We start from the raw sequence: 12882 nt of genomic DNA on the forward strand, positions 1-12882 counted from the left end.
TGACTAACTCTTCCTCTCTCTCTCTCTCTCTCTCTCTTTCTTTCTTTCTTTCAACAGCTTTTATCCGCTATCGTCGTTTCTTAGGATAAATACGGAGACGCGTGCCCTCGAAAAAGCTCTTTCTAGTCGAGAAAAACTGCTGGAGAGAAAGAGAGACAGGGTGATGATACCCTTGAACGAGCTAAAAGCGAGCCGACGGAGAGAAAAAGAGAGATGAGTGAGCTTTTTAAGTAGGATCGTAATCCCGTGGAAAAGTAGCGAGCTGAAGCTTCTGTAATTGAGAGAATGCAGCGAGTATCGAGCGTGCTACTTTTCACCTTTTAAACTTGCAACATTGAAATCATATTTTTCTTTTCTCTCTCTATCTCTATCTGTTTCCATCTCCTTTTTTTTTATTATTATTATTATTAATAGAAATGAAACGGAGTGGAGGGGATACTTACCAACGACGTTCAATCGAAACTGATGCGATTTTAGTGGAATGGTTGATATCTGGCACTCGTAGATTCCTTGATCTCTTTCCTGTGCCCACTTTATGCAAAGTGTCCACTCCGACCATTCGCTGTTCTGACCTGTATTTTTTTGATGCAAAGCTTGAAATCGTTGGTCGCTCGTATACGTGTAAGCACCGGCCGTCAAGATGTGAATGTCTCTGTGCCTAACCCAGGATACCTTTAAAAAGAAATGAAAGGAAAAAAAAAAGATATCATATCCCGATTGATGCTTTACAAATTGAAATGAGAAATATCGATGTTATGCATATCCCTGTATTATAACTCTCAGTTATTGGGTCAGTATTTAGAAATATTTTTCGTATTTCTATGAAAAAATCTATTAATCAGTATTGGAATGATGATTTGTAATGTTTTTAACAGATGACTGATATTTAATAAATTATCAGTATTAAGAATGAAGTATCTTGGTATCGTGACTCTAATTGAAATGTTGACATCATTTTTAGGTCACGCACGTTACGTTCACACAGTTTTTACTGCTTCTTTGTATAACAGGAAAAAAATGCCACGTAAACTTATTTTCTATTGGACAAATTGTTTTTTTTACGCGGATAAATATAATTTATTAGATCACGTATAAATAATAACGTACTTAACGAAAGTACACGAATGTTGGTAACTGATAACACGTGGCAAATACTAATATAACATATTACTGTAATTTATTTATCTGAGCTAAAGCGAACAGTTGTCACATATGAGTGAAAAATTACGGAATGCATTAATCGTAAAATATAATTTTCCAAAAGGGAATATTTAATGTTCGTATTTCTGTCGACTTTGTTATCCGACTAAGCGTACGTTTGCTTTAGATTCTCCGTTTTTGGCCGACTATGAGAAAGTAATCTGGTAGGAGTAGCCAACTTTACTTTCCAGGAAACAGTATCCACAGTGGTACATCGTTCGAGTTTATTGAGATTTTCAAACGAAAGGGTGGACCGAACGAACGAACGAACGAACGAGAGAGAGATTCGCCTATTTCCGGTTCTGCTGTAGCAAAAGTCGAAAGCCCCTCGATCTGCAAAAACTCAAAGTTACTTCTATTCCTACCTAACTTTCCAAACGGCAAACTTGTCCGTTTTATCTATACCGCGTGTTTCGTTTCGAATATTTTTATCCATAGATATTAGATGTAGCTTTAAATATTAGGAGATGTACCATGTACATATATATTAAATTTATATAACTCTGTTTAAATTTAAAATATAAATTAATCGTAATATTAAAAAAAAAACTTTTCTTTTTTATTTTTGTCTTCAGGTCTCTTTTCTCTTTGCAGATATAACGAAAGAATAAAAAATACTTCGTTAACTCTTTTCTTTATTTATTTTTTCGGGTTATTTATTGATAGATACTACGATAAAAATACTAATAAATTTTTACAACGTGTGGGAATCGTAAAATAAATTAAATTTTTCTACCCCTGTTTTACTCTGAAGGTCGACTATTGCCTTAGGAAAGAAATAAAAAAGAAATTTACAATGATTTTAAAAGAATACGATAGGGATCCCGGCTTGCTTTCAACTTTTTTCCTTTCCGATGACACTTTTCTACGATTCACCCCTACCCTTGAAATAGTATTGTTCTTTCCCTTCGTTTGAACGTACAACGACGAGTGAAACGAGTTGCTTTCGCTCGACCTCGATCTCGACCATCCCGGAAAATTGCTTCACAGTCAAACGCGTTTGAGAGAATCGTAGCCACCATTCGTTCACAATGTCGTATGTGTGCGTGTGCGTGTGTGTGTGTGGTTTTTTTTTATATTACGAATCAAAATTCATGTTCTACTATCACATATTTTTTAATTTACGAATATTATAATATATTTCACAATATTCCCTCGAAATTAGAAAACTTATACGAAATTTAGATTTTCTTGTAATGGTTAATTATTTAAAGAAAAAGAAAAACTAATAATTAAAAATCCAAAATGAATGTGATATTTGTAAGAATAATAAATTCAATTATATTAAATGTATGTGTGTGATATTATTCATTAGATTAATTATTTATTTTTTCTTTTAAGTTTTTGTTGTTGGTATTAAAAGACAAAAGAAAAGAAAAGAAAAGAAAAGAAATAAAATATTCGAAAATTCACGTTGAAAGATAAAAATCTCCTCCAAGAGCCTCAACGTCTTCTCAGCGAGAACGAAGAGCTTTCGTACTCGTGTTTGCACTCGGTGCTGCGCACAGCCGAGTACACTTGGCACCACTTAGCGTATTTACACGCGAGATAAGTTTATGTCTCGTAACGATCTCGAGAGTCGGCAACCAGGACCGGTTTCTGTTCCAGAAATGGTTTAGCGGTTTCCAAGTTGGCTTTTCCGAGCCCGAAGACCGAGGCCGACTTTGGTGACGAGACCACTCGAAATTGCGAATCGTGCTAAGTGCTCGGCAAGATGTTGACAATGATGAATGCACGACGTTATAGTTGAAATTCATTCCGGCGGACATAACCGTCAACTGGAAGGAACGTTCTTCATTTTATCATCAGAATTTCGTATTATATTTAATTCCAAAAAAAAATAACCAACAAAAAATACGATTCAATTACGCGTTCAACGATATTCCTCATATATTCTCACGAGTTTAGGATTTTAATTAATGAACGAAATAATTTTCTTTATTTTTTGGTCCAATTTTTCTCGCGTTTTTTCTCTTCTTCTTCTTTTTCTTTTTTTGTTTTGTTTTGTTTCTAAATTCATCGTGCACCAAGAATATAACAATTTAATTCGCAGGATTTTGCGTTTTATTACAATAGTTTTTAAATCGAGATGAAAAGTAGCAGAAATTGTTCAATGTTTTTCAAGTGACAATAAAGAATTAGCTCGATAATATTGGTTCGAAAAATATTACGGTGGAAAGCTTCGAAGATGAAGAGGGTCGCAGATGTCCTTCAATTATTGACAATAATGATTTAAAGGCCATTATCGAAACTAACTTGCTTGAAACAACTGATTTTATAGCTCGGGAATGAAATTTTGATTATTCTACTACAGTTATTCGATATCCGATATTTACGATACTCAAGCACTGTAATTATTTATATGCACGAATTAATTTATATTATAATAAATAAAATATTCAATTAAGTATCGAGTAGAAAATAATTCATAAATTTGATTACATTTCAATATAATATTATATTATATAATATTTAATATTATATATAGTAAATATATATTATATTATTCAGTAATCTGTTATTTCTGTTTTAGCTAGTAAATCTGTATTAGTTAATTAATTCCTTGTTATTCGGTAAGTTTGCATTGAATTTTCGATATTAAGTCTGCATTCAGTTAAATAATAAATCCGTATTCTGTTCTATAAAATCAGTGAAACATTTATAAGATTAATCGGTAACGTAAAAGAATAAATTTGAAGATAAACGAATTTGAGAGTGAGTAGAATATTAATATTACGCGCGATTAGAAATATTCTATTTGAGTTGATCGAAGCAGAACCAGAGGACTATCCCACCCAGCAGCAGAAAAAGATAAGTATCTTATTTTATTTCTCAATAGATTTCATACTTTAATTACCCTCTTTCCTTCCAGTTTCTGACAACCAAATCTCATCACTCGTCAAGTCACCCACAATTTTTTAGGTCATTCCCTGGTAAAGGTTTAACAGTTTGATCAAAAACTGACCACACGTTTTATAACGCCACAGGACGTAACAGTATATATGTATAAAAAAAAAAAAAATAAAAACAAATATTTTATATTTGCAAAAAAAAAAGTTATTAAATATCGTAAGGTGTATGTGATATTTTCAGCGATCTCTACGCGTAATACTTCAAACGAAAATATATTTCTAGATTTTTGAAATATTTTCCCGTGCAGTATTTTTCAACGAAACATTCACGTCAGTAACTTCAATCGCAATTTAGCCTTCGAATAAGTGTACATGGTCGTATTCGTGTACGGTTCGTTGAACGCAAAACATTTTTATAATTTGTAATATCGATGGTATATATATATATATAGATTGTTCAAGGGGCTAGAGATGGGTGGTTGTTGGATGATGGTAGAAGATTCTCAACGTTGAGGGCGATGTTGTAAATGATTAAAGGAGAAGGGCTGGCTGGGTGATATGTAAGGTCGCGTAGGAAATATTGACCTACTTTCACACGACCGATAATAATTCCAGTTTCCTGTTTTACCTATACTATTACGTACCTATACATCTAAGTATATATGTATATCTTAAGGTTCTTATCGAATCGTGCCAAATCTCAGACCGTCCAATGTTCGAATTCTCTTCATTAAGGGCATAGCGAATAAGCCGTGTCGGTCTTACGGAAATTAATACACGTATGTATATATGTATTTGTATATATATAAATACATATACGTGTATGTATTCATGCATATATATGTCGATATTGCAGGAACGTGCAAGAACGTTCAAATCCTTATCGATATCTCTCGTTCGAGCTTGAAGTCTGATTGCTCGTTAATACGAGCTTCAAGTATCCAGCTGGAAACTCTACGTATAACGTGATCTAGGATTCACTATACAATCATGGACGATCATTATTGCGATTCAATTTATATTACTATTCTACGCTTTCTTTTTTTATTTTACATTTTATTGATTTCAAATAAATATGTCTATATATTATATATATTTTTTTTTAAGTTTCACGTCAACGAGCGTGCCTGGAAAGTAATTGTGAGTTGAATGTCGTTGAAAAATAAAAGATGCAACATCGGGTTGCGTTTATCGATATTTTTATTTCGAATCTTTTACAAAATTAAAATTTAGAAAAATATATCTTATTAATATATAAAATAAAATAAATATTTATTATAAATTAAATAGAAAATATATGAATAATATATTATAAATCTAAAATTATTATTAATAACTATATAAATGGAATGCATCGATCAACAGTCCTCTAAAATCATAGCAATTTTGCTTTAAATTAAACCTATGTACGTTCCAAGCACTCAGAAATCAAATTTGATTACGAATTTACGAGCTAATACGCATCTGTCAAGATCAGAAATAGCTAATATCGTTTCTAAAGGGCCACATATTCCTTCTATGAATTCAATTGCAGTACAATTCCATCGTTGAATGATGAATACTATTTATAGATACTTTTCTGTATTCTATTAACGAATAATCATGGAAATGGTTGAGAATTTGACGTTGATTGTATACACGTACGTTACATACATTTGAAGAAAAGTCAATTTGATAATAAATTCACATGAGTTGATATACATCTGTCAAAATCAGGTATAGTTTAATATTGTTTCTTGAACACTATAGTGTTCTTTTGTAAATTTAAATTGTAGTATAATTTCATTGAATTTGTTAAATAATAATAATATAATGTCATTCAATTAAACCTTATAATTAACAGAACGAAAAAAAATTGTATGAAATTTGATGTTGTTGAATTTTATAGATATTAGTTGATTTTGCGGATATATAATTTTCAATCAGCCTTGAAATAAAATTAGATTAGGAATTTAGGAACTCATACGTGAGCATCAAGATGAGAAGTTAATATCATTTCTCGGGGGCAGAAATTGTACGATGCACGTCATATGCAGATCTATGTATATGTAAGTGTATGTAAAACGATTCTCAGATCATACTATCTCCCTTTGTTGGAGCTATGGAATGCGGGCGATAAATAAATGAAATTTCCGGTTCTAACCATGTATTCGAGGCTATGGAATCGTCAGGATAAGCGAGATTCCACTTGCCATATTACGAATTTCCATTTCTCAAGCGTCTTACATCGACAAGTTCAGAAATTGAAATACGTTTTAGTATTGCGAAATGAGAATTATTGATTTGTTCGTAGAACACGATTTGGTTTAGAAAATTAATATTACATAATAATAATAATATATTAATATAATAATGTAATAATAAATATTATTTTTAATTTTTTCTCAAAATCAGCACGAACTTTTCGGGAATTTTGTACAAAATATTGTATGCGTATTAAAAATAATAAACAGCATAAACTCTTTCCGGATAATCAAATAAAATCTTTTTAAAGATCTTTTTTTTCTATTTTAATATAGAACGATTGTAAAATTTATGAATTGTTTTAATAATTATCTTATGAATTAATTTTAGACAAATTCATGTTTTCAAATTAAGTCTAAATATTCATTTCCATAAACGCATAATGAGAATTGTTAGGTAGATACGATAAATATTCCAAAAGCGTCTTTACATCTTATAAATTCTACATTCAACTCGTTTAAAATGAAGCAATCCTCGTTAAACCTGATTCTAACAATTCGTGCTTATAAACGTATTTTTAAAGTATATATTTAGTTGCGATGTGCGTGCACAGTAAAACTTTTGCTAATCGCATGAAACTTGTTATATTATACTTTACATACAAGAAAAAGAATATTTTTGTTACCGGTCAGGAAAATTTTTTACGGTTAAAATTTAATCAAAATAACGGAAACCTCTTGTTAAATGACATTATTTTAACTGAGAGATTTTAAAATAAGTAAATATTTGTATAGTAAATGTTGTACCCGTTTTTATTATAAAGTATTTTAAAATCAACTTTATATGGTCGATCAAATTAAAATCTATAATTTTGTAGCTTCATTTGTTTCTATATAAAAAATAAACATTAAATTTTGCTTTCTACAATTTTTTAATTTCTTAAATATAATATATATGAGGAGAGTTTTTAAACATTGGAACAATTTAAGAAGCACGATATAACAATTTGATCATTTTTACTTTTGATAATAAGTTAATTATCCGCGAGGGGTCATTTATGGATTTTTTCTCAACGAATATGAAGTGAAATTAAGTAGATTTTCAAATAGCAGTAAATGATCGTAGATACTTTTATGATATTATCGATTAATAGTAAGGATCAATTAAAATCGGTTTTGTAATCGTCGTTCAATTACAATAGTCGAAATAATTAAATTGCTTTTACGGAGAAGTTGGATTGTAACAAGAAAGTACTTAATCGTATTGTACGATGCACTCAATTTCTAAATGTAATTTAGCGAATAATTAGAGAAGAAGAGAAAAAACTAAAGTAAGGCAGAGGAGAAGAAAGAGATTAAATAATTGGCTTACAAACGAGCAACATATTATAAGAATATTTTCCATAAAAGAAATGAACAGACAATTAGTAAAAATCTAATCTAATATTATCTAGTTAGAGAGAGAGAGAGAGAGAGAGAGAGATTAATTTTATTTCAACATATACCAAGCTATATAATATTTTATCATTCTCGAATTCGAGGATAATTTACGAATTTTCGTTTGTGTTTCATTAATAGAAATGCTTATTATCATCCTGTATATATCTACATGTTTATAGATAATATTATTATTTCCACAGATAACATAAACTATTAAAGAGGAATATATGGGTTACCAGGAAAGCTCGTGCTGATTATTATTTTTAATATGAATAGAAATGTTCTGAAAATTGGCAATCACTTTACTAAAAACCTAATGCATAATTGAATTGTTTGAAAACCTCGAATCGGAGAGATAGAGAGAGAGATTGTTAGTTTTATAATAAAAAATATAATTTTACTAAAATTAGCAATTATTTTCGCTTCCGTAGCATTCCCGGAAAGTTTTGTTTGATTTAGAAAAAAAAAATATATATATTATATAAACAAAAAAATAAAATAACATTTTTTTAAAAGTCGATATGAACTTTCTAGACAATCGAGTATAGTAACCAAAAGAAAGAGAAAAAGAGAGAGAGAGAAAAAATTATAAATGCAATATTCGAAATCTCTATGCATAGCCTTTGATTGGTCAATTTCAAGAACGATAGCACTGTTTGATAAAATTGGTTCTAGTTTCCCTCTAAAGCTCGATTAACGTTCAATCGACCCAGAGAAATTCGATTATTTCTTGGAAAATCGTTTCCTCTGGAACGTCTTTACGAAAATCGAGAGCTACCGTTCGATAAAAGAGAACGCTATATATATACATATGCCTCTCTCTCTCTCACACACACGATAATAAAATTCACCAGTTTGAATTTGTCAAAAGCCTAGGCAACATGTTGCAATTTTCTAGGAAAATATTTACCATGTTCAGGAAATTCCTCTTTCGATGTCCGAAAAACAAATACACGTTTGACCTATCGACTGTTTCCAACAGATTTTATATACTCGATAATTTTCTTCCTTTTTCATAGTATGCATAGTAAAAAAAAAAAAAATGTTATGTATAACTTTGACGTTATATAAAAAGTTTGGCTTTTAAGTTGACACGTCTAAACATTTAAATATCGCGAAGAAAAAATATTTTTAATGAAATATTATTTGATTTTTTTTTAATTAAGTAAATAATAAATATAAAAATATGTGTAATGGACGTTATTAAAATTATTTGAAAAGTTGACCTAATTTTTCTTTTCTCAATAAAAAATCTATAATTTTTTAATCTTTTTTCGTAATAAAAAATCAAATACCATTTATTTGAAAGAAAAAAAAAAAGAAGTTCTACCTAATCTCTGCGTATACATGCATATGTGCATTTATAGAGACTTTATGAAGATAATATTGGAAAACGTTGTACACATATAGATACACACACACACACACATATATACGCGCGCGCACAATAGTTCTTCGTGTTTGTCTCTTCACGTTGCAGACATGTAATTTCATAAAGGATTCGTCGTAAATTCACAACTGGGATTAAGCAGTATTATACGTTTCTATTGTTATGCATATACGTTCCTGTTATTGTGTCATATCAGCGTGTAATCCTACAACCCCCATTGCTACTTCCTCCCCATCTACCCTTGTCCCCTTTCTCTTTCTCTTTCTCATCCACAGATTTAGATAGAAATATTAATATGAATATTTTGCTATTTCGTAAAATTAATTGAAATTTTATTACTGTGTATTAATATTAATATTAATAGATAATTAATAAAATAATTCTTACCGTTTTATCACCGAGATTACGTACTCGGCAAATTAGATAGGCCGATTTCCCGATCAACGCAGTCACGTTCGTATTTTGGGAAAAATCGAAACTAGGTTCTGGCTTGATTTTCAGACCCGACGAATTATCCAAAATTTGTTGACGAGGCCTATTACTTTGACTTGTTCTTCTATCCATGTTATCCAACGTCCGGTCACCCAGGCTCAACGTGTCTGTAATAAAAGAAATTTATATTAAAGATTATTTTAATGATATTATATTAATTAATTAAATACCGAAATGAATGGGATCATTTCAATTATTTTTGGGAATTGTTATTCGAAAGAAAGAAATTTTACGTGTAGAAAACAAAAAAGAAAACGGACCATCGCACTATGTTGACAATTTTTTTTTATTTTCTTTTTTTAAATATTATTTTACGCACACCGTATCAAATAATTAGAACGGAAAATAATCGAGATCGTTTATTTCTATTTTTGAATAAGAATTTGGTCGAAAATATGGCGAACCTACAAAAATTTCATTTCTACGAACATGAGAATCTTGATTGGATAATTTTGTTTATTTTTTTTTTTTATCATATTACGAACTAGGTTAATTAATTAGGTAAAGTTATTATACAGAATTATTATACTTCTTTTTTCGTATGGAAATATAAAAGACTATGATAAATGAGAGAATTTTATTTGTATAATAAACTTAAACTTTGTATAATTTTTTCTGCTACTGCATTAATTTAATAAAATTAGAAAATAATCGGTTTCATAATTTTTTTCATTTCATAGCAATACGAGAAAGATGAAAATAATTGTAGAAAATGAAATTAGAAACTGGATTGAAGAATTATAGAAGCTTATTTTACATTATCAAATAAGTTGAATTTAAAAAAATTAAATTTAAAAAAATAACGAAGATATTTTACTTCTTTCTTGCATATAAATTTAATCGAATATGGGAGACGAGAATTTTTATTTTCAGAAGAGAAAACCATATTATATTTTACAATTTCGCTAAATTTTTATAATTTCCCCATGGTACTCGATTAATTAAATTAATTATATCATAAAATGAGATGATAAAACTTTGTTCGTAGAAAATTATTTGGCAAAAGTATTCTTGTTCGTAAGAAAAAATAAATAAATAAATAAATATCGAGCAGGATTGTGTACAAATTCCAAAATATATTTTATAATAATTGAAAGTATATAAAAAAAAAAGACAAAAAATAAAACGCACCGAAGTTAATTGCATTACACCTGGACACGTAATAAAAAAAAACATTACGAGTTAAGTATTATAACATTCGTTAGATAACACTAAACACATTGATTAGTATCTTTCCAAAAGAAACAAAAAAACTATTAATTACTTTCTAGTTTTGCATCTTTCGTTCATCGATCCTATTCCTTTGATTTTGTTGACTCTTTATTTTCCTTTCATCATTCGTTCGTAAAATCCTCTCATCCATCATCGCACCTGACACTATTTTCTTCCACCCTCACGATTACCATTCCACCTTATACATTGCCACCATTCGTTACGTAATCCCTTTCTCTCTCTCTCTCTCTCTCTTTACATTTATATACACACGCACACATATATATATATATATACACAAACACATAAACATACACAATTTCATATACATATATCTATATAATGCAATGGATAGGCAACGAGAGGGAATATCTTAACTAACGATCGTCGACGAGCATCCATTGTGCATATTTCCTTGTATTGTATTCCTCGAACAATTGTCTCTCATTACTGCACCTACACTGTACAATAGTTAAAACTGTCTCGACCAGGTAGCTTCCCATTCCCTTTTACTCTCTTTCTCTTTCTCTCTCTCTCTCTCTCTCTTTCTTTTAATCTTTTTTTTCTTTTTCTTTAACGATTATAAACCGCAAAGAAAAAGATGTGAAAAAAACACACACACACACAAATATATATATATATAAATTTCCATAGAAGGAAAAATTAAAAACCAAAAAAAAAATAGTACCAAAAAAAAAGTCATGCGTCCTTGGCGGTAATAGACCATTCAAAAAAGAAGAAGAAGAAGAAGGGGGAGAAGGGGGAGAGGTATTACTCGTAAATTCAGAAAAGCGCAATTCGAGATCAGTTTTAACGAGATAAAAAAGCGGGCCAGGTTAAACGGAACGAAAATAAAAAAGAAGGAAGGGGGAAAAAAATGAACGGGAGAAGTTTTTCATCGGTTAAGCCGATTTTCGTTCTAAATTTATACACCGGGTAATATGATTTTTTTTTTTTATTTTTGTTTACTTTTGTCCTTTTTCTCTTACTCTTTGTATACGTATGTGTATATTCGTGCGTTCACAAAGGAAGGAATCAAACATACAAGTGTTTATTCATCGTAATTTTATATTATAAAATAAAGATAAGAAACAGTCAACGTTATCAATGTTCCATTCATTGTAGTTATTCATTGTAGTTATTCATAAATAAAAACTTAGTATAAGGTAATCTGTTATAATAAATGAAAGGTTTTCAATAATAATGAATGAATATTGAATATCCATTTAGCATTAGTATCACAGAATAATAAATCATATAGCGGGCGATTGTTTGCTCAATTTGATTTATTATTTTCAAATAATTGTACGACTTTTGGGTGGGGGGAGGGGTACACGATGGTATCGTTGACTTATTAGATTTTTAATGGGTTACAAACAAAAAAAAAAGAAAAAAAGAAATTGATATATTATGATAAATGAATGAATTTTGTTCTTTTTATTCTTTTTGAATTTTTAAGTGTGAAAAATAAATTTCGTATGTTAGATTAAGAAAGAAAAAAAAAGAAAAAGAAAAGGAAAGAAAAGAAAAGAGAGAAAAGTTTTATTAACTTCAGAACGAGACCCGATCATGTGTATCATGAATATACACTTCTAGCCTCAGGTGTTAATACTTTGCTGCGTACATGTTCGTGGCATAGTGATTGCTATGAACGATCAATTGAGGTTGAGTATTTTGACGTGCTCAAACTCTGGACGGTTTCTACGAGCAAAAGCCCGACGTGAACGTCGTGGCCTTTGAATGGTTATTCCGATGCCCAACAGTTTCCAATCGAACATACACACACGTATATTAATATATATATATATGTATGTATGAGCTCGTTTCTACGTATGTTCCGAGTCAAAGAACGATGAAACGAAATTGCTACACACGATGCCGAGGAAACTTTACTTCTATGTGCATTCATGGTATCTTTGAATTTCACATCGAAATGATGATATACCAACTCAATTAAAAAAAAGAAAATATAAAGAATAAATAAAATGTAATAAAAAATATTATTATATTGTCTTTACATAGATATTTAAGAATTAATATAAATATATAAATATATATGTGTTGGGTATTATTATTTTACTAGATTTAATAATTATTAAATCTTTCAACATTA

General features: G+C 29.8%; 1 protein-coding gene across 1 annotated transcript in view; it reads right to left on the reverse strand.

The window, feature by feature from the left end:
* LOC106788081 (peroxidasin-like) overlaps positions 1-12882 on the reverse strand; it is a 34434-nt gene that overhangs the window by 3612 nt on the left and 17940 nt on the right. Inside the window, exons 2-3 of the mRNA XM_014751002.1 lie at positions 9453-9664; positions 444-672 (exon numbers count right to left, since the gene is read on the reverse strand). Coding sequence (XP_014606488.1) covers positions 444-672; positions 9453-9664 — 441 coding nt within the window. The remainder of the gene's footprint in view (positions 1-443; positions 673-9452; positions 9665-12882) is intronic.

Source organism: Polistes canadensis, unplaced genomic scaffold, assembly GCF_001313835.1.
Source record: "Polistes canadensis isolate GaletaPanama2010 unplaced genomic scaffold, ASM131383v1 scaffold_124, whole genome shotgun sequence".
NCBI lineage: Eukaryota > Metazoa > Arthropoda > Insecta > Hymenoptera > Vespidae > Polistes > Polistes canadensis.